This window comes from Urocitellus parryii, chromosome 7, assembly GCF_045843805.1.
Source record: "Urocitellus parryii isolate mUroPar1 chromosome 7, mUroPar1.hap1, whole genome shotgun sequence".
In the NCBI taxonomy this organism is placed as follows: domain Eukaryota; kingdom Metazoa; phylum Chordata; class Mammalia; order Rodentia; family Sciuridae; genus Urocitellus; species Urocitellus parryii.
This window is the reverse complement of record NC_135537.1, coordinates 9,843,679-9,871,301: the sequence shown is the minus strand read 5'-3', so window position 1 is coordinate 9,871,301 and position 27,623 is coordinate 9,843,679. Positions and strand designations below refer to the sequence as shown.

The 27,623-nt window shown below is 51.5% G+C and overlaps 1 protein-coding gene across 1 annotated transcript; it reads right to left on the bottom strand.

Annotated features, from left to right (window-relative positions):
* Positions 1–1,067: 1,067 nt before the first annotated feature.
* On the bottom strand, positions 1,068–27,474 carry Oc90 (otoconin 90). The gene is made up of 13 exons (XM_026407869.2): positions 27,432–27,474; positions 21,090–21,155; positions 19,970–20,026; positions 18,426–18,600; positions 13,991–14,103; positions 12,091–12,219; positions 11,919–11,960; positions 10,507–10,557; positions 7,276–7,329; positions 6,167–6,280; positions 5,101–5,272; positions 3,463–3,569; positions 1,068–1,366 (listed from the first exon to the last, which is right to left on the bottom strand). The coding sequence occupies exons 1-13, from the start codon at positions 27,472–27,474 to the stop codon at positions 1,068–1,070; spliced, it is 1,422 nt and encodes a 473-aa protein (XP_026263654.2).
* Positions 27,475–27,623: the final 149 nt, after the last annotated feature.

The window sequence follows — 27,623 nt, the reverse complement described above, 5'->3', positions numbered from 1 at the left end:
ACCAACTGAGGTGCCCTTCACCAGATGAATGGATAAAAAAATATGGTATATATACACAATGGAGTATTACTGAGCCATAAAGAAGAATAAAATAGCATTTGCTGGTAAATGGATGGAACTGGAGACCATCATGCTAAGTGAAATAAGCTAGTCCCCAAAAAACAAGGGCTGAATGTTTTCTCTGATACATAGATGCTAACACACAATAAAAGGGAGAGAAGAATAGAAGTTCATTGGACTAGACAAAGAGGAATGAAGAGAAGCGGGGATGGGAATAGGAAAGAGTAGAATGAATTAGATATATATAAATTTCCTCCGTTCATATATGAATACATATATTTCATGCCAGCCCAGTTTACCTGGAGTGACCCTGACTGGTTTAGTCATGTGCTGCAATACCCATCCTGATTTCCAAGACGGGTTTCAGCAGGCACTTTAGGGCACATACCAGAAGAGCTGTCATTGCCTGTCCTTGGCCTAGGTCACTCGTAGCTTGTTGGTAATTCACAGGTGATTAAATAGACCCACCTGTCTTTTTGTGGTACTGTGGATTGACCTCAGGGCCCATGAATGTTGGACACTCCACCTCTGAGCTATACCCCCAGCCCTCTACTTTTTTTTTTTTTTTTTTTTTTTTTTTTTTGATAAAAGAAAAAAGTAGCTTTCAGTGATTCTGGAGTTGAGATACTGATGCTTGAGTGGATCGGAAGGTGGGGTGACGGAGACAACAGAGGAAATAATATGGTTTTGGTCATCTTCACACTCCACTCATGCGCCTCTATCTACAACTAAACAGTCCTTAAAATAAATAAGCAGAACACGGGTTGGCATATTTATTGAACTTCCAAAGTACACTACGGGAAACTCAGAAGTTGTGCCGCTGCCTCCTCCGGCGCACGCTCTTGTGTGAGCTGGCAGATGTGGGGATGCTCACGGGCCAGGCGCTCTGCCTCTGTCCCCTTTGCATCTCTGCTAAGGCTCCAGTGGATGCAGAGGGGTCTGAGGGCCAAGGAGTTAAGGCAGGCAGGAGCAGAGCTACAGGGCACCCTTGTCCTGCCCACTGGAATCTATCTGCTGTGGCGTGGCCTGGTCCCCAAGGGACCGAGTACCTTCCCCAGAAATCTTCTGGTTCTTTTGAGGCTCTCTGTGCCAGGTGCTGCCTCCTCGCTGTTCTCCTCGGAGCTAGAGCTGACAGAAGAGGTGGAGCACCCTCCGAGCGTGCTGTCCTCACAGGACATCTGCCTGCCCTGGCACTCCTGTCCGCTTGGAGACTTGAGGCTCTGGTTGAAGGAGGCGGAGGCCATGCACTCAGCTGCCGTCTGGTCACAGGCACATAGAAGCTTCTGGCACAGGCTCTGCCCCACACCTAGAGGGCAAAAGCAGAGCAGCAGACATGAGAGATAATGGGACAGCACCCAGGGCCTCCCTGGCCTCCTGGCTGCTCCTTCAGCCTGTCCCCTCCAGTCCCCTCCCAGGCCCCCTCTTGGCTTCTGGTCTTGCTCCAGCTGGTAAGGGACCGTCTGCAGGGGCTGCTCAGCCTTCTGCCTGGTGGACTCATGCTTGTCTGTCTGGACTCAGCTTGGCATCCCCTCCTCCAGACCGCCTCCGGGAAGGAAGTCTCTTTCCTGGGGCTCCAGCTGAACCCACCAGATGGTTCTTCCCATCCTAGCAGGCTCTGAGATGATCACATCACACAGCAATTGTGTGTGTTTTCACTCTTCCCTCTTGCTGGACAGCACCGTGAGGACCAATCCATATGTCTGAGCACGTAACTCACTCCTCAACTTGTATTTTCCAAGTAATATTTGCTGGACTCAACTAGCATGTCCTCCCTCCCTGACCAGCATTTCTGCATTTGTCAAATGGAGATTCTTGTCTACCCTATTTTAATAGTAATGGATAAATACAGGATGACCTCTTAAATTTGAATTTCAGATAATATGTCTGAAAGTTTGAACACTTAAGACATATATTTAAAAAGTTATCCCTGTATATTTGAAATTTGAATTTTCCTAGGCTTCATGTAGTTTTTCTTACAGGCTCTGGAAAGCCTACTCTTGCTTCAATGCGTAAGTCCCATCCAGGGGGTGGTGTGACTCAGATGAGTTGGCATATCTGAAGGTGCTAGACTTAGATAAGATTTCTGCAAATATTATCTGTGTCATCTGTAGTTTTCAGTGGGCTAAAGTTCTGGTTTTTTTTTTTTTTTTTTTTTTTTTTGTGTGTGTGTGTGTGTGTGTTTTCCTGTCTAAACTTACTTGAAGCATTAAACTATTTTTTTCCACCCTGTACCACACAAACCTTCTAAACTTCCCGAACTGGCCCCTACATGGGCCACAGACAGCAGCAGGAATCAGGAGGAGAGGGAGGAGCCAGTGCAGAGAGGAGATCACCCAGGCTCTGCTCTGGAGGAGCTCTGACTTTTCACGCTACACTTAGGATCCAAACAGCCCAGACCAGGCTCCGAGATGCCTTCACTTCCCATGATCCACCATGGAGCACCTGGTGCAGGACACGAGCTCATGTGTCACAGAGGGCTGGGCTGGAGCTGCACAGGGGTCCCCTGCAGATGCCGCTCTCCTGGACTCTGATCCTGGGAGAGGGAGTGAGCCTCCGGCAGCAGTAGGACATGATATCTACCTAATCCTGCCACTCCAAGGTACAAAACCCACCCCTGGCTCCTGTCCCTTGCAGGAAAAAAATGTGTTTGAGTCTTGCTCCTGGCTCCTTCAGGTTCATGATCTGGTGACTATCTAGCTCTCTTCACATTGTGCCACTCAATGCCCCCACTCCACTTTCTCTTCCAGAATATAGACCCATGTCTTGTTCTGAAGCCTCAGGGCGTTACAGAATACCATGGTTTTTCTCCTTCCCCATGCCTATGCCCAGCATGACAGTATGGGAACCGGAGAGCCTCCTGCCGTCTCCCCTCACCACCCCTTCTGATTCCTTCCAGGCCCCCTGTGCCCACGCCCAGTACCCCTCTTAGCACATGCTGCATGAGATCCTGGTATCTTCCCTGTAGGCTGAGGGACTGGAGGCAAGGATCAGGCAGCTTCACTACTCTTCTGGTTCCTGATGAGGGTTTGTTGGCCAGGTGGATAAAAGAGCAGGTGGGTGAGGGACATGTGAGCACACAGCACCAGGGACCCATGATCCATAAATGACAATGGTCCCACACCACCCAGAGCTCCATGCGCTGTGCTTAGGGAGTGGAGAGGCAGGAGCAGGAGGAAGGCCCAGCCAGTGGCTCCCCTCCTAAGACTGAGGAGGAACAAAACCTTGTCAGGGAATTCTCAGGGCAGCATTTCCTTTCTGGCTACAAAGCCTGAGAGATGTGCACCTGCTGATGGGCAGGGGGACGGGGCACCGGGAGGACAGAGAAACCTCTTCTGAAGGGGCTGGGAAAGCCTCTGGAAGCGGAGCTGAGCTGAGAACTCACTGTGCAGCAGCAGCACTTACACTTGACCGTGTGGTCCTCGCACACCACCGGTGACGGAGGAAGCCTCTCCAGCACGCAGCCCAGCCGCCTCACGCGCCCCAGGCAGCAGTGGTGGGACACACAGCACCTAAGACCAAGAAAGCCCTTTACTCCTTGGAGCTCCCCACGGACCCAGGACCCTCCTGCCCTGTGCACATGGGGCTGACTCATACACACCCTGTGTGTGGTTGTTCAGGGCACCTGCAGGGCAGCATCAATCACATTATATGTACCCTATTATTTAAAAATTTTATCATATTTTTATTGTGACTCTGTTGATGGCAAATATGGGTGATTTGTATATTTATTATGGTAATTTCCAAAAGATGGAAATAGGAATCTTCAAGAAGGGGTACTTATTTTTAGTTTGCACAAAGGACCCATATAGACTAGCAGTGACCCCCTCCATCAACCCTCTTAATCCTGCATTCTTAGGGCACTCACCCTCAGCTGAAAGAGAGCACAGTGAGTATCTGAAGCATAAAGAGGGCCTAGATCTAGAACAGCGTCCAGTGTACAGCAGGACTTCGTAAACACCTGAGAATAGTAAATCTGTTTCTTGTTTCTGGACCTGCCTTTCTGAGCGGATGTAGCCTTATAATCTCCGGTGTCCCCCTAGTCAGATGGATATCCTAGGACAGCGGTGATGGAAGTAGCCAATAGGGAGCTACAGTTGCTGCCCCAAACCTTCCTTTCCATAACTTCCCTGCCCTTTCATGACTCTGGCTCCCTTTGAAGACCACAGACCAAGCAGGGATAAGTCATAGATTTAGAGAATTTTTTTTTCTTATAGTATCAGGGATTGAACTCAGGGGCACTCAACAACTCACAACTTTTTGACAGGGACAAGCACCCTAGAAAGTAGACGGCTCCATTGATCATGGGCGGGGTGATTTCCAAATACAATTATCTTTAAACATTATCAGCTCCACTTTTGGAATGTTGCTGAAACTCAGATGGAGTCTTCCATAATTTCCTGTTGCTTCTATGTTTATGGTATCATGTGGTATTTTTGCTTAATTTTCCATCTCTCACTAGGCAAACTTCTATTGGCCATAAGTGGTATTGCTTTACTGAGCTGCAGTCACTTTTGTATCCCCACCACCCAGCACAGCCTGGCACAGAGCAAAATCTCAAGAAATGTGGGTCAACTACATACATCAATGAATGAACATCAATCAATGTATGCGTAAAATCAGAATTCTTCCAAAGGTGGTGGGAATAAAATTTAACAGTTAAAAGTTGCGGAGAAGATCATTTCAATGGGACCTTCTGTAGGGCAAACCAAGTGAAGACCCCAATTCTGTATGTTGGCCATTGCATCATAGATAGGTTTAGGGTCCTCTGAAGTGTCTTTGCAGACCAGCCTTCTCATGGCAGCTGAGCAGTATTTGTGGTGTTGCTAGATTCCCAAATCAAAAGATCTGGACTAGTCTGACTTGGCCCTTTCAACTAGGGGAGGAATCGCAGACAAGTTAGCCTTTGCGCCCCAGCTGCCCAATTGGCTGCAGAAACTCTTTGTGATGCCAAAGGCAAATGCAGCACAGCCGTGGCCTCTTGGCTCTCGCTGCTGTGGATGGCCTCGGTCTCCCTCGCCTGCAACCCTCTACCTGCCATACCTGTCCAGGGCATCCTTCGGCTCGCCTCTTCCTTCTCGTCCACAGTAACAGCCATAAGATTCAAATTCCTCCGGACACCGGGACGTCAGACAGAAGAGCATCTCTCCAAGTGGCAGCATCACCTGCGTATTGTCCTTGCTCCCCAGGTGCAGGAAGGTGAGTCTGTCACAGACTGATTGGGAACAGAGACTCTCAGGATATCAAGGAATGTCAGCAGAGTTGCCAAGAGCAGGGCAGGGTTCCAGGCTGCACGAGGACAGCCCTGGGTGGCACGAGGAAACCTCTGACAGAGTGGGGCTATGGCTTGTCCTCTCTTTGGGATACACTGTGTCACAGATACACTGTCCCCTGGCTTCTAATACTCTGCCAGACTCTCCATGAGATCCTAAGGGAAGGGGACTTGCTGGGACCAAGGATGGTCTTTATAACTGGACAGAGCTGAGCATCGTAGACAGTCTTGTCTGTCCTCCTGGACTTCTGGGCCCAGTTAAGCTAGCACACTTGGCAGCCATGTCTTTCTGAGCCCTTGGTTTTCTTTTCCTGTGTTTGTTCCTTAGTCTCTACCCTCCTACCCTCTCCTCTGCCTACAACTTTCAAATGCAACTTTCTCCACATCTGTGCACTGCTCTCCAGACATCAATCAGGCTTCCTCTGGACCCAGCTGACCGTGGTTCCTTGCAGGTACAGGGCCTTTGATAGGACATCAGTGGGAAGAGGGACAAGGGAAGGATGATTAGGACCCAAGCGCTTCATTCTTTACAGTAAACCCTGGTGTGGACCAAGGCAGGCTCTTCCCATCTGGGCCAGCAAAGGCAGAGCTGTGGCAGCAGCAGGCCAAGGGTAGAAAGGCCCTGGCTCCATCCCAGGTTCAGCCTCACAACAGCCAGTGACAACAGACAAGTCACATGCCCTGGAGCCTCACTCTGCTGATCATTACGGGGAGGATACCCCACAACATCAGAAGCCGGCAATCAGAGGAGGTGGCCCCAGGTTCCCTGTCAACAGCCTAACCCCAGGGTCTCAGGGTGGGAGGACGGTCATCCTCCAGCTTCCAGCCTCTGCCTACCTTTCCTAGTTGCCTCCTCAGGTCCACTTGCAGAGGATGACACCGCCAACCCCGAAGATTTAAGGCCCGCAGGGATGAGGGTGACCTCTTTGGCTGTAGCAACCTCCACAGATCCTAAAATGCACACCTTGAGGGTTAAGGTTCAAAAAGCAGCTCAAGGACAGGTTTGCAGATGGACAAGGCATCTCAGAGCACAAGAGCGTGGGAGAGTGTGCCTCCACCTGGGTCTGCAGACATGGCAGCAGGCCCTTGGGGCCCTTGAGTTCTATGTGAGGATTTCCAAGTGTTTACAGAGGTCCTAGCATTGATGGGAGCCTACACTCGGCCACAGGGGTGGCAGCTCAGGACACCCACAGCCAGTGACGAGGCAAAGGGAATGGAGGAAAAGGCCGCCTCGTGGTACAAGGATGAAGCCAACCTCCAACTTCCTCGTCCTGTGCAGCACCACAGGCTTCTCCTCATGATTTAGCATCAGATGACCAGTAAGGCTGCCGGCTTCTGCCCTTGGTCCAGCAATCCTCCCTCTCCGTATTTATCCAAACAAGGTAATCAGAAGCAGATGGGCATAAAGTATGTATCTACCATTCATAATAACAAATGTTGGAAGTGATTGGCTAAATAAGTCATTTCCATATAAGGAGATATTGTACAGGCGCTACAACTCATGTTACAGAAATGTGATGTCTACTGTCATGTCCAGTGACAGGGTGCTGCCCCACACTGCTTCAGACACAACTCGACTACAAAGCAAGGACATCAAGCAGTCGCAAGTTATGCTCATAGATATGCTAGAGGAAGATTGGGAAAAAAAATCTTCAAATATTAAAAGTGTCTTTGTCTTGTCGAATTATGAGTGACTTAAATGGAGCTAAAAGTAATTTTCTGTATTTATCTGAATGCATCTTTTTACCAGATATCTCCCATTTCTTCCTAAAGAATCTTTTGATTTTATTTGTGTCCTTTTTGGATGGACAGGAATGTAAAAGTACATTGGCTTCCATGACACCTTCCATCTGGGGTTTGGCCTCAAGTCTCATCTGGAATTCTTTGAATTCATAAATGTTTGGGCATGGTTACATATACAGGAAGAAGGAGCCAGGTGTGCTTACCTGGAGGGGGTGTGGCCCTAGTGGCCTCCGTGCCTTCCCGATCTTGGCCTGGCTCTGGAAAAGGAGAGAGAGGAGAGACAGGGTGAGCGCTGACCTGGCCTGTTCCACCTGGGGGCCAGATGCCTCCCCTGCTCCAGGTGCAGGAGGTCAAGTGCTCTTCCTACTGCCCTTTCTCTGTCTTCCGTGGTGAGGGTTTGTGGGAGAGCAGAAGAGAGGTCAGAGGACCCCGGCCTCAACATAGGCTCACTGGTCAATTCAGCTGCAGCGCGTGGGCTGGAAGCAGGGGAGTTTGTTGCAATACCCGGGAATGTGGCTTCTCCAGAATTTGGAGGACAGAAAGACTAAAAGAAAAAATGCATTTTTGACCAGAGAGCATGCAGTACAGAGACAGCAGGATGCATGGTGGATGGTGCTGGCTGCTTCTCTGTAAAGTGAGTGACTATGGTAGCTATTAAGCACTTACTGCCTCTGACCTGGCAATAGGACTCTCTTACTCTAACTCTGGGACAACCCATGAGCTGGCAGTAGCATGCTCATGCTCCTTTAGAGGGGGACAGGCAGGAGAGTCAGTCACTCTCCAGGCCACCGAGCTAGGAAGGGGCAGGCGCAAGCCAGGCTGCCTGGATGAAGCTGGGTTAGGGTTAGGGTTGCTCAGCTACCACGCCATGTCCTGCTGGACCACAAAGAGCCAGAAATGCCCAGGAAAAATTCTGTGGAAATGAGAAACCGCCTTCCCTCTCACATTCTCACAGAGATGGCGGCACTGTGTGAACACCGGGCTGGAAGTTCTCAGCCAGGGCACTGTGCTCCAGGGAAGAGAAGGCACTGGGCAGACTGATCTCTTCAAAAACAAAATCTACAGACCCAGAGCAAGGACTTGAGCTGAGCCACCTGGGCAACCCCTGCCACCCTCTGGGCTTCTGCATCTGTAACGTGGGGACAGCAACAGGCTCCTAGGACCAGCCTAGGACCAGCCAGGACTCCCTCAGAGACGAACAGCAGGAAGGGACTCAGAAATACACCAGCACATTGGAGGCACCCGGCAAAGCCACTGCCCGGGGTCCATTTGCTTTCTTGTTCATTCTGAGTGACTACCAGGTCACTATTTTCAGTTCCTTGTACTTTTTAAATAATGGCTCCTTGGTTTTTAGTCACCACAAGCAAAGCAAATGGCCAGGTTAATTCCACCAAGAAATTTTGGCCTAGATATTTTTAGGTAAGACAGTGTGTTCTGTGTCACCATAGAATAATGAAAGAAAATAGTCACACAGCCTCAAGTTGGGCTCAGAGACCAGCCTGCCAGGTCACTTGCTGAGTGACTTAGAACTGTAAGCTCCCTGAGCCTCAGTGTCCTGCATATTCTGTGAAATGATTAAAATAGTTCCTCTGGGCCCCATTATGAGGTCACTAGTCACTGCGACAGAGCACGTTTGGTGGCACCTCTCCACCGGACCCTGCCTGCCTCCTTCAGGATCTGTCTGCTTACTTATCCTCAAGAGAGTGACAGTCTGCCGCCTCTGGTGTCAGGAGCCGCTGTGGAAAGAGGCCGCCCAGCTTCAGTTATGGATCCAGGTGGGTGCCCTGAGCCCAGAGAGGTCACCTGCCAGGGGTGAGGACCGAGAAGTGAAAGCCATGACCACATGTCAGGGCTGTGGCTGCACACGGTGCCTTAGGAGGTTCCAGTCCAGTGGCTCAGGGCCAGGACTTGTTTAGGCAGAAAGACCAGCAGGAAACCTCTTTAGGAGTGAGAGGCCATTACTTCCCCAGGTTGGAGCCGTCCTTATGGAAGGCAACTGCAGAAGGAAGCTGGTCTAGGGGTAATGACAGGACCTTCCTCCTGTCCCAGTCCTGCCACTTGGCTATGTGCTGAGGACACTGCATCTGCACCTCAATTTATTATCTTAAAATGGACATTATGACCATTTTTCCTAGAGTCGTTTGAGCATTAAATGCAATTATACAATACAAGCAGGTCATCCAGGGTTGAGCTTGATTGGTTGCATGAGCTTGCTGTTTTACATAGTCACACCAGGTTCCTGGCAGAGGCTGGTCCAGAATCTGCAGGGCCTACTCATGCCACACTTAGGGACAGGTACAACCTGTCCTTAACAACCTGTCCAACACAGCTGAAAAATGGAGAGGCCAGGATCTGACCCTGAATGTACCCTGAATTAACCCATGGTATGGTGATAGGATGGTGAAGACAGTGATGATCTGTTTCTTTTTTTTTCACAAACTCCCCCACCCGCTGCACAGTGTGACATGTTTTCTTGACCCCACAACAGGTGGCCTCTGCCTGGAGGGATGCCAGTCCCTGTGTGGGAGTGTGGAGCAGCCACCTCCATCTGGGCCTTAGACACCTCAAGGAACCTCATTTCCTTTCCATCTTTCCCAGAGATAAACCCTGTGCTTCCTTCTTGCCTCAAGAAGGATAGTTAAAGCTTAATAACTCAGACTTTGGAGAATGTGCCAGTTGAGGGTTATTTCATGGTGGTCTCATGGGGCCAGGATTACACAGCAGTTCCTCAAGTTTGGAGAATTTGCCTTGAAGAGAATGCAAATTGCCCCTGTCAATCATGCTTGGCTGGTTGTTGGGTAGGATATAGAGTGGGGCGTTACTTGGGTGATATTTTCTCTTCTCTCTGAACATGGACCAAAAGGCAGGCTGTCTGGGAGCAATTGGATGAGATGCCCTTGGCCACTTTGGGGATGGCCAGGAGGGAAGAGCAGCATGGCCTCTGCTCCAAGCCTCTTGGCTCAGTGTCAGCAGCTCTGAAGGAGGGAAAGAGCCAACTCTGGGAAGGCGGTGTGCAGAGTGACCTCCTGAGGGGCAGGCTGGCCTGACTTAGAAAGCAAAACTATGGGATGCCCAGCTACCTCTGGGTTTCAGATGAACAAGAAATAAGATTTTGGTGTTGTTTAATGCAATCCCTGAAACACACATATCTCATAAAGGTGCTCGTCTGAAATTGAGCTCTACCAGGGTGGGCATGCTGCCCTTTACTTGGTAGTCGTCCAGCGATGGGGACAGGAGAGTGAGGGAGGAGATTTGGGGTCAGGAGAGTGAGGGAGGAGATTTGGGGTCAGGAAGAACCAGGGGCTCTGGAATGCACTTGGTCAGTTCCATAACCGAGCAAGCAGGGTAAATTTTAAGGAAGCAGGTGCCAGCAGGTGGGGGGTGGCTCAATTGAGATGAGGATACTGGGGTCCACACCAGCCCTCTTTGCTCACCTTCTCCTGAGACAGCTGTCAGGCTGGCATCTGTGGGTTCTGCAGGAGCCACTGGGGAAAGAGAGGCCCGGACAGCACTGACCATGCAACACAGTGTCAGGACCAAGCACAGAGTGTAGAAGGAGAATCATCTGGGGACCGAGGGACCATGGAGCTGGGGCGGGGGGAGGGTTGAGCACAGGTTGCCAAGGGGGAGCTGTCCATCCTGCATGAGGGTGTCCTTGATCTCCAGCTCCCCCCAAAACAGGGGCTGCCCAGCTAGTGACAAGGTGATCTTGTCACCAGCTCAGGAGGAACTACAGAAATGGTGGGGTTCTGATGGGGAAGGTAGGCCCTATCAGACATGGGCAGAAGGGAGTGAGAAGATTGCAAATGCTCAGCACCTCCTACAGTATGTCAACTGTTCAAGAGGCAGCACAGATGGCAGAGGACTCAAGCCCTCTGTGATGGATGTGGACTCAGAAGACAGAAATATAGCATGCATACAGCCCTGTGTGTACACCCTTAAATACCCAAGCATCTACCCACATACATATCCCCCCCACACCTACACACATACTCATGTGCATGTGCACACACACACACACACACACACACACACACACACACACGTTTGCTCTTTAGCAAACACTGCACAGCTAGTTCTGGAAGAGGCCCCTGCCCCAGGAGAGGAGGGATGCTCTGCTAAGGTGCACCTGGGACCTCCCATCCTCCCATCCCCAGGTGCCCAAAGGTGCCAGGATTGAGAGCTGATGGAGATTTTGGTGAACTAGGACTGGCAGGCATAAACTTGGCTCCCGTCTTTTCCTAAGATCCACATTTTACAGTAAGAATTATCATTTGCTTGGTTCGGTGGACCGTGATGAAGAATCAAACCTGTCCAGAAAAGACACATGAAAACAGCTTCCCCTTCTAAGTGCCTGGGCTGGGTCCAGGCTGCCCCTTCTGCCCAGCTCTGGTCAGCACAAGGAAGGAGGGGAAGGAGGACAGGGGAGGCCTGGGTCTGTCCCCAGGAGTCCATGCAGCTGGGAAAGGCCTTGCTCCTCTGAGCACCGGGTCCTGTCCTAGACATGCCCATGCCAGGGCTCTGACTGGAGACAGAGAGGGGGAGAGACAGAACTGGGATCTACGTCCTCACTGGGTTAAGCTGACACCTTGGTCCGAATCATAGACAGTCCATTTGTGGAGCCAACCATTAGCAAGGGACAGAGTTTGCTGTGGGCCCATTTGATGTTGGGTGTCTGCACAGAAATAATCACATCTCCTAGCTGTGGGAGGTGGGGACAAGTCAGATGTCACGGGGTGCTCCAGCTTCTGTGAGGCAGGCTTAGTAAAGGAGGGGTGTCCACCAGCTGTCCTCAGCCCAGGGCCTGGTATTCCCAGTAAGAGCCAGCTTCCCCGGGTGGCCTCACCTCCAGGCAGCAGAGCCGTGGTGTCTTTCCTGCTGCTCGTCTCTGGAAGGGAAGTGCACAGGAGTGTTCAGGGAGCGGGTGGGACTTGGCTGAAGGTGCTGTGTGTGGATCCCGGGAAGCCCACCAACAGCCGGTCCCACGCCAGCTCTGACACAGGCCCTGTGCTTCCTACCTGGAGTCTGAGCCAGGCACGAGGAGGTGTCCACAAGGTTCAGGGAGGAGTTGATGCCAGACTGAGCCAGGCACTCAAGGGCAGCCTTGTCACAGGTGCACAGCAGGTGACTGCAAGGGTCTGCAGACTCTGGGCACAGAGCAAGGGCAGGGCAGGTGGAGAGATCCCAGTGGGTCTCAGAGGTCACAGGAGTCCCACAGCAGAGCCCCCAATGTGCCCCACGAGGCCACCACCCCTGCCACCTTCCTCCTGTCACATCATGCCACTGCCTCAGAGGACCCGCCTGGGAGTCACAGCAGCCTCACACTCAGGCATCCACAGGCAGCTCCATGGGCTCCGCCTTCCTTGGAGTTAGTCTGGCCCTATCTCCACATCTCCACGCCCCCCCACCCCACCCCATGGAGCCACTGTCATCTCCTGCCTGATGGCATTGGTGGCCTCCAGCTTGGCCCCGTCCCTGCCCACCGTGTCTTCTGTGTCCTCATCGGGAAGATAGAATACACTTCAGAATTCAGTAAGCATGGCTCTTCACTCAGAACACTGCAATGACTTCCTGACGTGGCCTAGGGAACGTCGCAGGATCGTCCCCCTCCCACACCCCTCCTCACCAGTCTTTCTGTCCTCCTTGTTTCTCAAGTGCTCCCGGCACCTGGAGCCTCGGGCCACCCTAGTGCCCTCCTGGTTGCCTCTCTCCTGCCCTGGGAGCTGCTGGTTCGGCTCCGCCTCTCCTTGCCCAGCCGCATCACCCCAGGAGGCTCCCCCTTCCTAACAGGGCCCGGCCCAGCCCTGCCTTTCCCTGACTCTTGGTCCTCCACAGCTCTTGTCACCACCTGACACGTCACTTGCCTTTTGGACTACCAGGGTCTGACAGTTGTGAAGACAGTCTGGCAGGTCAGGAGGTCCCCACACTGAGGTGACTGTCCCTGCTGGTGTAGGCGCTCACCCAGGGCTGGCCGTCAATGGATGGGTCCTGCTCTCTGCACATGGGTCCCTCGCCCGCTGGTTCACACCCAGCGCCTCCCTCCATCCTCCCTGATGCTCCAGGCACCACCCTGTCCTTGTGACCTGGACTTGAGAGTCGGCTGACCCTGGGTCCAGACCCAGTGGTCCTGCCACTGGGCAGCTATGTGACTCTGGGCAGGTTATTTAATTTCTCTGGGTTTTCCCTCCTTTGTCTGAAAACTGAACAAAGGTCCCCATCCCATGGGTCTGTCAGGGGGGTCAGAGCAGCTGTGCATAAAGACCGTCCACCAGGCGCACGTCAAGATGGCCTTAACCTGGTCCAGCAGGCCTTGCCTCTGTGCCCTCGCCTACTCTACTTCCACCAGGATTTCCAAAGACTTGGAATGTGGGTCCTGGACAAGGTGGAGAGCTGAGACCCGACCCTGTGTGTGGTGACTCTTCCAGACGGCAGCCATCGTGGGCCTCATGCCCTCATCCCCACTTCCACTTCCAGGGATGTCACTGAGTTAGTGTACATGGTGACTGCAGAGGTCAAGTTACCAGCATTGCTTACTTCATAATGCAACCCTGAAGTAGGTTTTCTCCTCCCCGTAGTGAGCTTCAGAGAAGTTTAGTGATTGCCCCACCCAATGACCCAATGTTCACAAAGCAAAAGCAGCAAACTAATTGCCCCTCACAAGCCCCAGGGTTGCTACAATTATAAAATTACAAATCAGATAATTTGCTGATCAACTATGGCTTCAATTTAAAGAAACGTTTATTGCACATCTATTCTGTGCCAGCTACAGATGCCACCGACCCAGGCCTCACGTACCTAACCCTTACCAATGACGTTGCCAATGGCAACAATGATGCAGAGACCCCAGGACCCCTCATCCACACTCAGGCCTGGGTCCCTGGGTCTCCACCCAGCCCCAGGACACCTGCAGATGCTCACCACATGTGACCTTCTTGCTGATGCAGTCGACTTTTGCGCTGAGCCTGGAGGGGTCCTGGAGGCAGTCCTGCTCGGAGGCTTCCTCGTAGCACCTGCGGTGCTGGAAGCAGCAGCTGTGGCAGCAGCAGGGTAGGGTGGGCAGGGTTAGGACTGGGGAGAGGCGGGCAGCCCAGGGTCACCCTGCATCTCTGGATGACCTCAGGAGCTGGCTGTTTCAAATACTCTGTGTGTGTATATGGGTGCGCACACACACACACACACACACACACACACACACACACACCATCTGCTAACCCTCAAACATCAGAGGGCAGGTCTGCATGTGCCTGGCACTGGCACGCAGGCTTCCACAACCAGCAGGATGGGCTGGATCTGAGTGTGAAGGTATCTCCTAGAAGGTAAGGATCAGGTAAGTAGCATCCTCACCTAGATGCTAAGCCTCTGAAGGTGCTTCAGTCACCACTCCCTGCTACTGTCCACTTCCTTCTGGGAAGCCATCCCATCTCATAAACAGCAGCAGTTTGGCTCCAACTCTGCCTGGTCTCGTGCAGTGGCCAACTGCCCTATCTCCTGCCTGCTTGTGGGTGGTGGCAGATGTAGCCTTATCGGGTGCTTGAACTGACCACTGGAGACAAGGCCAAGGACACAGACCCCAGGAGCTCTGCAGCAATGGGAAGAGGAGGCTTCACTCCATTCTGTATGGAAGGCCCTGCCTGAGATACACAGAGCAGCTTAGTGGGCAGGTGGCTTCTTTATTAAAACCCTCTGTCTCCTCTTGTATCTGCAAAAGATGTTTGAGATCCCATTAAGAGCAGGAAGACAGAGAGGAAAGAGCAACTTTCATATTCTCGAGGTGAGGTGATTGATTAAATACTAAGACCTGGAATGGACCCAATGCCTCAGCAGTCAGACACAGAACAGCTCTCTCAGCCAGGAGAGCTTGGGTTGTTCCAGATGGTATTAAAATATGTAAAGGGCAACGCTTTGCTCTGAATGTGCAGCTTCTCACACCACTGTGTAGACCTGGACTTTGGGGCCAAGAGAGGAGAAATGACTTCTCTGAGGACACACAGCAATTTGGTGGTGGAGTCGGGGACAGGCACAGAGCAAGGTGTGGACATAGGATGCTGTCGGGCAACACAGGGCAATCCGCTGCTTAAACATAGAACAAAATCTGATCTAAACAAAACGAGAACCAGGGAAGGCCACATTCTCTGCCAAACATTGTAAACAGAGAGCTCTGCTGGCTTGAAGAGAGCGTGGGAGGCTCCCAGGTTCCAGAAGACTTTTCCTGAGCTCAGCAGTATCTGAAGACCAGCAATCTGAAGGGCTGAGGCGGAGGTGATCCATGGCACTCGGATGACACCCCACACTGGGAACCTATCTCTCCCTCTGGTGCCATGGAGTGGGGAGGCGTTGTCACTCTCTACTCCCCTTGTCCACCCAGCAGCACTGTTTGGGAGGATGCAGTCCCAGCCCTGCCACCAGCCCTGCCACTCTGGCTCTTGGGACAGGCTGAGTGGGGCTCTGCAGCTGGTCTGAATCTACTTGCACTGATGACCTGTGGTCTGTCTTGGGAACTTACCCCTTTTTCAAATTTACAGTATTTTCTGGGAGGAAACCAAGTCTCAGAGAGGCTCACTATTAACAGTTAGCATTTTTGAGCATTCCAGGGACTGCTCTAAGCACTTTACACTTAATGAGCCTGTTGTGAATGGAGAATCTCAGGTGCAGGGCCCACGCAGGACTCCAATCCTGTGCCTGGGGCAGAAGGGTAGGGCTAGAAAACTATCCTGGGAACTGCATGGCAGAGCAGGGACTGAAATGAAGCCAGCAAAGGAGCTCCTGCAATCAGACACCTCTTCATCAACAGGAATAAGGACAAGATTACTGCTGCTTGTTACAGCAGCTAACATTTGCTGAGTGCTACCATGCAGTGGCCCCCTGCTCCTAAAGCTTGACAAGGGTTAATTCATTTATCCCTTAAGTGGATCCCAGGCACCAGCTGTGATTATTATGGTCCTTTACATATGTGGGTGCTGAGATACACAGGCTGTGACTTGCCTGAGGTCTAGCTTGTTCACAACACATGCTGATGCTGAAGCTGGGTGGCTCTTGCAGTGTAGACAGATCAGTGAGCATTGTAAGGAAGAAAAATCACATAGACAAATGATGACCTTGGACAACTCACAAGGATTTCTAGGAATCAAGTAAAGGTCTATCTAGATCCTATTATGTATCAGGCACTCAATAACAGCAATGATTTTTGGTGTCTAGTAGTAAGTTCAAGATGGAAATAACCTGCACTCTGGAATTTGGAAGTTCCCACCCCCCATTGAACTGTATAAAGCAATTGAAATTGGCTGCAGCCCACTATTCTGCCAGACTGGTGTTTTGATCTTTCATCTGGGATAGGAGACAGTGATGAATTATTGCTTTGTTTCTCTGACTGCTAGGTTTACAAGGTCTTATAACAATTAAATGAAGGGGTAAGGGTGGACCTGAAATGAAAGCAGGTTCCCAGAAATGGCCCTGGCCCATACCCCATGCAGAGCCAGCTTCTTCAGGAGTCAGTTTGCTCCTGGTCCTTAAGGTGGGAGACTGCCCCTTTGATCCACTGGAAACCTACACACTCTCGAAGGTTTGGAGGTGGGATGGATTTGTTAATCCAAAATCATTGTTCTTTGTCAACCAAGTATTGTTATTTATTTATTTGAAGCTTTTATCACTTTTTATTTAATTGTTTAGTTCTTTGAATCTTGAAAAATCAATTGGAGGTTGATTACCTAGACAATAGTTACCTCATTGAGTTGCTACTGCATGCCGGGTATTATTATCAGTGCCAAGAAGCACAGAGAAAGAACAGGGTGCAGACCCTCTGTAGAGAGTGTGGAGTGGAGCGGGGAGACAGGCCCTGTGCCCACACTCTCACCTGTGTAGGAGCAGGTGTCTGGGGAACAGAGAGGTTTCCCTGGTGCCTAGGGGTCAAGACATCTGAAGAGGGTATCCTGGAGGAGAAACGGCAGGCCAGGAAGGAGCTGCCCAGCAAATCATATAGGGGACCCCTTCCCACCTTCTATGAGCCCACCTGGGCTCACAGGCTCCACTGCACTGGATTTGGGCACAAGGGTAAAAGCTGCGAGTGAGGGGCATGGTTCATGGAGGGGTTGAGGCCTGGGGACTCCATTTCCCATTTCCACGTGGATTCTGCTGCCGATGCTGCTGTTTCTATGGCTTCGGCCACTGTTATTATTACCACCACTTCACTAGTGCTATGCTACTGCACGACTGGGACTACCACAGTCCCCACTGCAGCTGCCTGGCTCCTGCTGCTGCTAGAGCTCTTTCCACTGTGGCTACCAGTCACTGGTGCTTTGGGGTACCTTCTTCATAAGCCAGGCAGAGGCCCGGCCGCCTTAACTTGAATTTGGAGATTTAATACTAAATTATAACCCTATGAAGTAGGTGTTCTTAATAGTGACTTTTAAAGATAAAAGACTGGAGAGCAAACCTTAACTTGCCCAAGATGGCAAAGTCAGAAAGGACAAGAGGCTTAGAATCATGGGTCACAGGCAACAGGCCTTAAAATTTTAACAGAGAGCACTTCACTCCCATAACTCAAGGGGCCTCCTGCTTCCTGAACCTGTTGGCATATCCCTGCTTTTAGGTTTCAGGTTTCGTTGACAATCTTGGTGTCTCTCCTCAGTGGGCGCTTCCCTTGTACATGTGGATGAGCGCATCTTTACTGGACACTTCGATTTTCTAATTTTCCACAGTAGACATTTTCCTCTTTAAAGCAGGGGTGATTTTCTCTTTTCTTAAGCACAGTGCTCATATATCACCATAGTTTTGCTTTTATTTGTTAAAAAATGAATAGAAACCTTCATAGTTGTCTCACCTCTGGTGGCCAGAGCCGCTCCAAATAATAAACTATTCTTAAATTTCATTATGCAGAAGAGTCAAAGGGAGCTTGTGTAAATGTAGACCTCCACGTTCCACCTAAAGATAGCCTGAGTAATAGGTCTGGGATGGATCCCAGGAATCTGCATTTTTTTAAATATCTTCGTTTTTATTTATTTATATGCAGTGCTGAGAATCGAACCCAGTGCCTCACACATGATAAGTCAAGCGCTCTACCACTGAGCCACAACCCCAGCCCCGGAATCTGCATTTTTAACAACCACACAGGAGGTTCTGATGCAGGTGACCAAACTCTGAGCAACACCACAATGCAGCTTTGCCATTTGGCCATCACATGGGCTCTTGGTATGTGCCCACCACCTACAGCAGGTCACAGGTCACATGGCAATGTAAAGAGGAGAAAGCATCACCCTGCTGGTAGCTAACAGGATGGAGACCTCTCCCAAGTGAGTGCCTAGTTCAGGGCCCTTCCCATCCATCAGGCCCCCAGGGTCCACCCATGGGTCCTGCTCACCTGTCCGTCTCATCCATGGGGAGTCCATCCATCTCAAACCTGCAGGCGCAGCCATAGTCTTCAAAGTCCCGAGGACAGAGATCAGCGACGCACTTCATTCCATGCACAAATTGGAGCAGCAGAGGGAAGTTGGTGAAGACGGCCTGTAGCCAGGTGAAGCGGGGGCCCAGACAGTCTGGGGAGGAGCGGTGCAGGGGCTGGTGGGCACTGGGAGCCAGGCCCAGGAGGAGCCTGTTCCCTGGACTCCCTGTCCCTTGGGCTGCTGGGTCCTCGTCAGCATGGTGAGGCCCACTGTGTCCTCGTCACATAGTGAGGCCCACTGTGTCCTCGACTGCTCTGAACAGCTCAAGGGAAGCCGGCGTATAAGCCATGGTCCTTGCCAGCTGCTACCAACAGCCATTTGTTTCTCCTTCCTTCCTAATGAAATTGACATTTCTGAGAGAAGCCAGCCTTTGCCTCAGTTTCTGAGACCGTTTCATGTCAAGCACGGTGACCCCATGCTTCTGTGCCAGTGATTGATCTAGGGATGAGCTTCCGACCCAGATCTGCCAGAAGCACTTAATAGGAAGTCTGTGTGAGGCTCCTTCTGGGACTCCTTCTCTCCTGAGGAAGAGTGCGGGCATGTAAGGACATCTTTGGATCTACACCTTTCCCTTGTTCAATGCAGGTGAGGACATGTGGGTTGTGACCACGTTTCAACCATGAGGCCCCAAACCTAAAGCTAATACCCTGCATGCTCGGGGAAGAGGCAGAGTAAGACAGAGTGGGCCTGCAGGGTCTCTGGCACCTGCCCTGGGCCAGTTCATCCATTCTGGTGCCTCAGACCTCTGGTGTCGTGTGAGATAATGAAATATCTATATGATTTGTTTCTTTTATGGTTGGTTTGTTGAATGGATCTCACAAATAGCACAGTAAAATCATACAAGTAACACTATAGAATTATAAGCCAGGGTAGCAAGGAAAGGTGTTCTGAAACACAGTTTCTCTCTCTCTCTGAGCCCCTGTGTGCCAGACACAGTACCAGGTGCTATTAAAAGTTTAGATCAATAGAGTACATAAGATGTTGGGCAGCATTTATTTCATCTATTAGTCCATAAATTTCATATTAATCTTTCTAAGTGCATGTTGCTCTGTTGTCACTGTTTCACAGGTTAGGGACACTGATGGTCAGAGCCATGCCCAATACCAACCAAGAATAATGATTTTCTCTGAAGTAGGCAGCAACCAGATAGGTAGGAAAACAGGGCTGACTGTTTCTGACTCTGTAACTCATTGCTGCCCTCCTTGTTCTCTGTCTCTGACTGTGGGGTCACTGGGTGCTAAAGGAGATGACCCACTCTACTGTCTGGATCCAGCAGGGGGGTGACTCACCTGAACCAAAAAGCCATCACTACCCTCCTCAGACCTGGGGGACATTGAAGCTGGCCGGGGAGGCTGTGGACACTCAGAGGCAGACACCAAGGCCCAGGTCATTGCCTCAGATTTCCTAAACACATTTCATGTCTGACACTTGGTGGATAAAAGCAATTTCAGATTTAACTTACCAAACATTTCAGCCACACTTTCCTCATTTTTAAACATTCCATTGATGAATGTGGTATCTAAGTGGAAGAAAGAGAAAACAAAGAGTCTCAGTTTCTTCTCCTTTCCCCCTCCCCATCTGGGGAAGGTCACACTTTTTCTAAGAACAAATTTGACCTTGGGCTAACTTTCTAGTAATGTGGGTTGCCACAGAAACCTGATAAAAATGAAATGTGAACTGGGTTACTAGGCAACATCACTAGATGGCACAAATGACCCTTAAATGGCAGGGGGCATGAGATGAGAAGTCTTCGTCTCAGGGGCTCTTCCAGTGTGTGGCTCTTGTACCTGGGCATGTCCCCACTGGACATCCTAGATATACCTGTGAATGGTCACTAGAGTTACTGATCCTCGGGGAGAATGAAGCTTCTGGGTCATTGCTGGCTCTGTGGCTGCTCCACCTGAGTCCCACTCCTTTGTACCCACGCTGATCCTAGGGTCCCCTGGACCACTGTGCAGATTGCCTCGAGGGCTCCCCCTGCTGGAGAGAAATGCCTGCCGGGGCCCTGACCTTCTAAGTGCCAGCGTGGCCTGGTCTAAGTGTCCACTTAGAGACATTTGGAGGACATTGTACGTCCTCTGAGAGTGCTGTCATTGGGAGAGAGGCCACTTGTCATTAAGGTCTGAGTGGACTCAACACTTCATATGGGCTCATTCAACCTTCCCCTCTGAAGGCTCACATCACCAACTGGCTCACTGGATTGATGCTCCAGCTGCTCTGTCCTCACGAGGACCCTCCTAAGAAGTCTTTGTGACCAACCACTGTGACAATTTTCCCTTCCCCAAAGACAAATGTGGATCCTCCTTTCTCATAATCGGAGGACTGCAGTGCACCGTGCCCCTCTTTTCCTGACTGCGGGACCCTCGAAGACTCTCCATCTGTTTCATTTGCTGCTCTCCCTTCCCAGCCGCCTTTGTCTTCTGATAAACTTGAACTTTGTTTCAAACTAGAGACCACTGTCGGCTCAGACACCAGAGGGGTCACCACAGTCACTGGCTCTAGGGCATGTTCAGAGGGATATTCTCTCTGCCAAAGTCCTAGCTGGTGTTCTGTCTCCTAAGAAATGTTCAAAGAATCCTTACTGATATGTTTTGAGAGTCCTGGTGGCAACGCCTGGGGAAAGTGTGGGGTGTCCAGAGCATGGGCCCCTGTAAATAAAAGGAAACAGTGTTAGCACAAACTCTGTCCCCACCCCTTGCTGGGCTGAGACTGGGCAGTGACAGCCAGGAGGACAGTGAGGATGCCCCAAACTCAGTTCCCAGCACGCTTTCCAGCACCTGCCGTGTGCCTGGTCTATGTGGTGGGTCAGGAGGGGCTGGAGTTGTCCTGGGGGTCGGCTTGGACCGAGGCCTTCTGGCTGGAGATGGAGAGATTTGGGGCCTTACTGGAAGCTCTCTTTGCATATGAAGCCTACAGCTTTATTTAGATTGTGTGCTGGTTTTGGAGTTTCTTAAGATAAAGCAGGGGTGGGAAGAAGTAAAGACATGCTAGAGCCCTCAACCCCAAGGAGTTTGTAATGGAGGACAAGGGTTTCCTCCAGACTGAGCATCAGAATCACCAGGGGTACGGGCTCAGTAAACATTCTGACTCCACAGTCTCAGATCTGACCCTGACAGTCTGGAGCGGGACTCAGAAACAGGCATTTTAAACAAGTGTCTCTGCTAGTTTTGAAGCTGCTGATTTAGAACTTCACCTTGAACCATGCTGCTTGGAGGTACAGGGATGATGGGTAGGACCACACCAGTGCTTGAGATAACTCCACCAGCAGCCAGCTCAGCACCCTGTGGAGCACAGGGTGAAGCCTGGTCATGGGGACAAGCAGACTCTTCCCTAAAGACTTAGGCTTCCATTCCCCCAGTGATGGAAAGCACGTGGTCATCTGGAACAGCAGAAGGACTTAGTCTTTCTCATCAAGTGGTCAGTTCTGTAGCCAGGCCTGTCAGCTTGGAGACCTTCTCCAACTGAAAGCCCAAGAACCAACCATCATAGAAACACATGGTGGTTCCATCTGCTCATGGTGATGCCCAGAGGATGCCTGACCAGGCCCTGCTTGGCTCAGAGCAGTTTTCTCAGCCTGGTGTTTTGGGTAGAAAATGTTCTACTGCAGGAAACTTTCTAGTGCATTAGAGGGTTCTGGGCAGCACCTCTGGCCTCTACCCACTAGATGCCAGTAGAACTGCCCTGACCAGTGATGCTGGGTGAGGCTGTGTGTGTGTGTGTGTGTGTGTGTGTGTGCACATGCACGCACACACACCTTCATGTGTGCACATGTGCTTGTGTGTAAAACACCACTGGGTAAGATTCACCAGCTGAAAGACAAGGACCTGGGCAGAGGTGGGATCCTAATGACCAGGGTCAGCAACCAGCCAGCTGGACTTCACCTCTTGCTATCCCTTGACTAACATTCAGAAGCTACCACTTTCACTGTCTCCTGAGAAAATTCATTCATTTGGAGATTCCCCCAAAGCTTTGCTGAGGAAGTCACCTGCCCTCGCCCCCAGCCCGCTGTGTTCTGGGACCTGGGTGGCAGCAGCCTCTCTGATTTTTCACCTGGGAAACAGGAGGGAAGGAGGGCTCAAGAGTCGCCTTGGCTCTTGCAGTCAAAGGACGAGGACCCTCGAGTTGTCTGCCCATTCCCGTGGTGATACCTACTGATACTGGAAGAAGAAGAGCCAAGGTATGGAGTGTGGCTAATGGGGTCCCAAGGGAAGCTTCCCTGCGTTGGCAGAGAGCATCTGGAGACACTTCAGAGCAACAGAGTTTTCAGGCAAGAAAGATGGGATGAGACGCAAGCCAGGCCACGGTGGTGCACCTGTGTGCTGCATTCGGGGCCAGTGGGTTGGTACTCTGGCTCCTCTTGGCTCCAGCCATTCTGGATGGTTCTGTTCTCACCAGGTGCCCTGGGCCTTTGCATGGCCTGTGACTTCTGTGGAAAGCTTTGGCCATGGCTCAGCCCAGCAGCCCCTGCTCACTACGTAAGGCTTACTTAGCACAATACCATGTGGAAGTCTTTCTTCACTCCTCCTCTGACCTGGGGGATTCTAGGCTCTTTGCCCATCCTCTGGCCTCCTGTCCCCTGTTTCTAGTGACCTCCACTGTGCATACCTTTCATTCTGGTTCCCAGGTCTCCTTACTTACCAGCCTTTTGCATTAGACTGACTCTGGAGGGCAGGAGCCTCTTGGCTGCTGTAGCTCCAGGGCTGATGCCTCACTTAGAAACTTAACCAACAGTCACTGAGTGGATAGAGGAACTGGGAAGACTGGCTGGGGAGGGTGCAATAGGAGCCGGGAACCCAGTGTGATTGGCTGGTTGCACTTGTCCAAGACAGAGAAAACGAGATCCAGGTTAGGACCCAAGACTGCAAACCCACACCTGTCCAGGGCCAGACAGACGTTGTAGTTAGAGGAGCAAGCCCAGCGCTGGGCATCAGCAGGAAACAGTGGGGACATGGAGAAGTAGAGGGACAGCTGGGACTCAGCCCCAGGCCTTGGGGAAGGAGAACCACATTTGAGATTTTCACAAATCTGTTGGGAATCTGAATTCTTGGTGACATCTTTCAATTTTAAATTCTTGGCTCCAATGTAAAATAAAATATTTTGCAAACTGAACAACACAGGCGTGTCAGTTACCTTTGGTTTGCAGAGGGAAGAAAGGCTCATGCTGGAGCGCAGGGTGGCTGGGGCCAGTTCTCCACGTGCCAGTGGAGGAGAGGGCTCCTGGCGTCAGGTCAGGGCCAGCCTCTCCCCGTGTGCCACAGTGTCCACATGGGGAGGGAATTCCCTCCTTCCTGGGAACTGTGGAGCCCTCCTGTCTGGAGCCCTCAGACCAGGACAGACAGTCCTGACACCGGTTCCAACGGAGCCCTAGGCACAGAGCCCCTGGGATTGCCCTGGCATACTTCACACTTGGCATCATTGCCTGGGAAATCATTTCATCAGCCTAACAGCCCACAGCTGAGTACCTGCTGCCCACTTCTGCAGCGATTGCAAGATCTTGCTGCTCCTGGGTAATTACCTCACTTGTACTCCTTAGTGCAACTGCTAATTAAATTCCTCTTCTGGAGGGCGGGAGGTGAGCTTGTCACCCCTGCATGTTAATAAGGCATGCTCTCCCCCACACTCAGCTTGCTTGCAGGAGATCCACGCCCACACATTTTCATTAGCAACTAGAAAAGTCATCCAGGATTTTAAATTGTTTGTCCCAGAGGACTGGGTTGGTTCATTCCTAAAGTCTAGCCAAGGGTGTGTGTTGGGAGAAGGGAGGACAAACTGGAAGATCACAGGAAGTATGAGGACAAAATTCACCTCAATAAAACTGGTGCCACATCAGTGAAGTGTGTCGCTACTGGCGAGAGGATGGTAGCTCCATCCTGCTGCAGGGCAGAGCTGGCGCAGGGTTTGTCAGGCATTGCTGTGTCTAAGTCCCCGGGGGAATGCAAGGCGCAGGCTACTATTGCTGTGTTACAGACCACAACCTGAGACCCTGAGGAGCAGCACAGAGTCTTCTGGCCCTTTGTGGCTGGCTTCCTCAGCCCCATTCCTCTGCAGTCACTCCTTCCAGGACCTCATGCCCTGCCACCTTGCAAGGCTCTGGCTTTCCAGACACCAGCTCTTTCCTGCCATCCTGCCTTTGCCTGTGCTGTGCCTGGGGCCTGATGCTCCCCTGGACCCACTCCCGAGCCTCCTACCAACATCTTATGACTCCACTCAAAGTTCAAGAAGCCCCTCCTGGCCCCTAAACTGGGCTGTGTGAGCGACACCCCCCCCCCCCCCCGTGCTAGCATAATGTCACAGATGGGCTTCTCTCACTGTACTTGTCCCTCCCATGTTGCAATGATCTATTTTTGTAACTGTGTCCCCGCTGCACTAGGGACTGAGTGAGGAAAGCACTGTGAAGATGCGTATGTGTGTATTCACATCCTGTATAGGAGAGAGGGTGGGGGGAGGACAAGTTCTGTCATGGGGAGGGTGAATGAACGTCCATCGGTTGAACTACACCACCGAATGGCCAGTGAGTGACTGCTGGTGAACTGGAAGTGAATGTGGAAGATGCCCTCCCTGGGATGAGGGGTGACCAGGTCTACCAGCAGGTTTAAGTGGGAGTTCATGGTGGAGTGTTGCACCCAGCTCAGCGGGGAATGCCCAGCCCACCTTTCTGCCCCACCCTTCCTCGGGGTTCTGGGAGATGAGCACCCAGAGGACGTGGAGCGGGAACCCACACACACTGCGTGGTGTGGGGCTGCCCAGTAAACTCCAGGGCAGAGCTCTTGGATGGAGGGAACATCTGGTCCAGGCGGCACATCCAAGGCACTTCTCTCTTAATGCCAGCTGACTGCCATTCACACTGCCACCCACCCTCGGGAGTGGGAGTGAGCCAGCTGGGAGTGAAGCAGGGTAGGGGACAGCACCTGCCCGTTCTGTGGACAGAGCAGACACAGAGGCTCCTCCTTGTCCTGCTACGGGGCCTGAGCACCAGGACAGACCTTGTCATGACAAAGACCCTCCTGGCCATCAACACACCCCTAGGTTTTCTTGAAGTCTGACTCAGATCACCACTGGGGCAGGTGTTCCCAGGGCTCCAACCATGGAAACTCACTGGTGAGGGCCCCCCGGCTGAGCTGGGGAGTCCAAAGCAGCCCCTTGGGTGGACGCTGCCTAGAAGTCCTGGCCAGATCGTCCTTAGGCCCAACCGAAGTCTAGGACACGTCCACCTCCCCGCTTGCTACCTCACCGCAGAATTGCCCGATGGCCCCCGCCTTGCCTGGTGGCGGCAACATTTCTCCTCACAGCTGTTTCCGCAAGCCATGCGCCTCCATCTGGCCTTGGCATATGTATCCAGACTCAGAAACAGACTTTCCTCCCAGTTTTCACCCAGACTTGGTGAGTGGGTGGGTGGACAGTCCCACGTGGCAATGGGCACACCCTCACCCCTGTGGAACTGGAGCTGCAGGTACAGGACACTCAAGTCCCTGCACTTGCCCTTTCTGTGATTGTCCTTGAACCAGATGTTTGTGTTTGGGAGTAAAATTTCTCTGGGCATACCAAAAAGTGTTCATCAAACACTTTATAACAATTGTTTGATGATACTATTATCATTTTTACTATCATAATATAGTGGCAAATTAATAAAAGAGGAAAAAGAGAAAAAATAAGAATAGGGAGGAAGATGTTTAATAGTCTCAATTTTATAAAAATCTTTTAAAAATTTAAAAGATGCATGTAAAAGGTGGGGGTGATGTCATCGAAGGAGTTTTGATCAAAGGCAAATGTATTCTTTTGAAAGAGGAAGATGTTAGTTACCAAAGAAAATAAGCAAAAAAAAAAAAAATTGGAGAACGAAATTTTGTGGGTAAGATCTCATTTAAGAGAAAAAATAGATAAGAGACTGAAAAACTGTAGAATAGACTGAAAAACTGTATAATATAGTTTTACACATTTTTGTCACCCCAAATGAGGCAAATTAGGATTGTAGTTTGAATTTGTGACAAATGTCTCAATCAGGAAAGAGCACAGTCAGGAAGGAAGTAGGCAACCGAGGCCCAGCAACAGGCGGGTGGTCTGCAGTGCCCAGGAGGGCAGGGCTGGGAAGGGGCTGCAAGGATCTGGGCCTACAGGGAAGACTTTTAGTCTCATGTCAAGTGGGTAGAGTAACTGTCAACCTGCAAACCTCTTGTGCTGTCCACTAACCTGGTCATGAGCAGTGGGGTCCTGTGGCCTTACTCCTCGCTGCCGTGTGCAGGAGGCCCTGGGAAGGGCAGAGTGTACCCGAATACAGGACGGGCAGGAGGAAGCCCCTGATGGATGAGTGGTGCTGACTCTGTGGACCCCCCCACCCAGGTGGAGGGAGGAGAGTGTAAGCCCAGGTGTTTGTGAGCCCTACAGAGACACGAATGATAACACGAGTAGGAGAGCCTCAGACTCCAGCTGGGACCCCACACGGACTTGAAACCGCCACCCTAGCTGCCAAGGAGCTGCTTAGGTGGCCTCAGGCTTGGCTGGTGTGGGCGACTCTGGGAGGAGGAGGGAAGGGTGGTCCTCCCACTGCACCTGCCTGGAAGGGGACAGGGACGCTGCTGTGTGGCAGGAAGTCCCTGCTGCTCCTGGAAATCAGTCAAACCAGGGGCAGCTATCGGTGACTGAAGGGTGTGGAGTGGACCCTCGGGGGAAAGGAGGTTTCCAAAGGGTCTCTTGGCACACCACCCACCCTGTTCTCCACTCAAGCTCCCACCCCACATCCCATGCACATTCCATTCAACCACTGAACTGAATCTAGGGCTCACTGTGGATGTCCGATTTCTGTCGCTCACAAGGCAGCGTTCCCCTAAGTACTCCTGAGCAGGTCAGATGAAGTTCCACAGTGCTCCAGTGTCAGAGCAAGTGATGACTTGCCAACTGGAAACATGGCGTCACACAGCGTCACTCACCAACACGGGGGACCATCAGCGCAGTCAGCAGGAGCACAATCATAGCAGGAGAGCAGGGGCAGGGCTCAGGCAGTGACTGGAACGGCCTCCTGGGGGAGAGGTCAGCAGAATGTGACAAGGACACTTTCAGCAATCCACGAAAGAACACGGGAATTTTGTCCTCTTTGTGCCCCAAGGTGTGTGGCCAAAGGA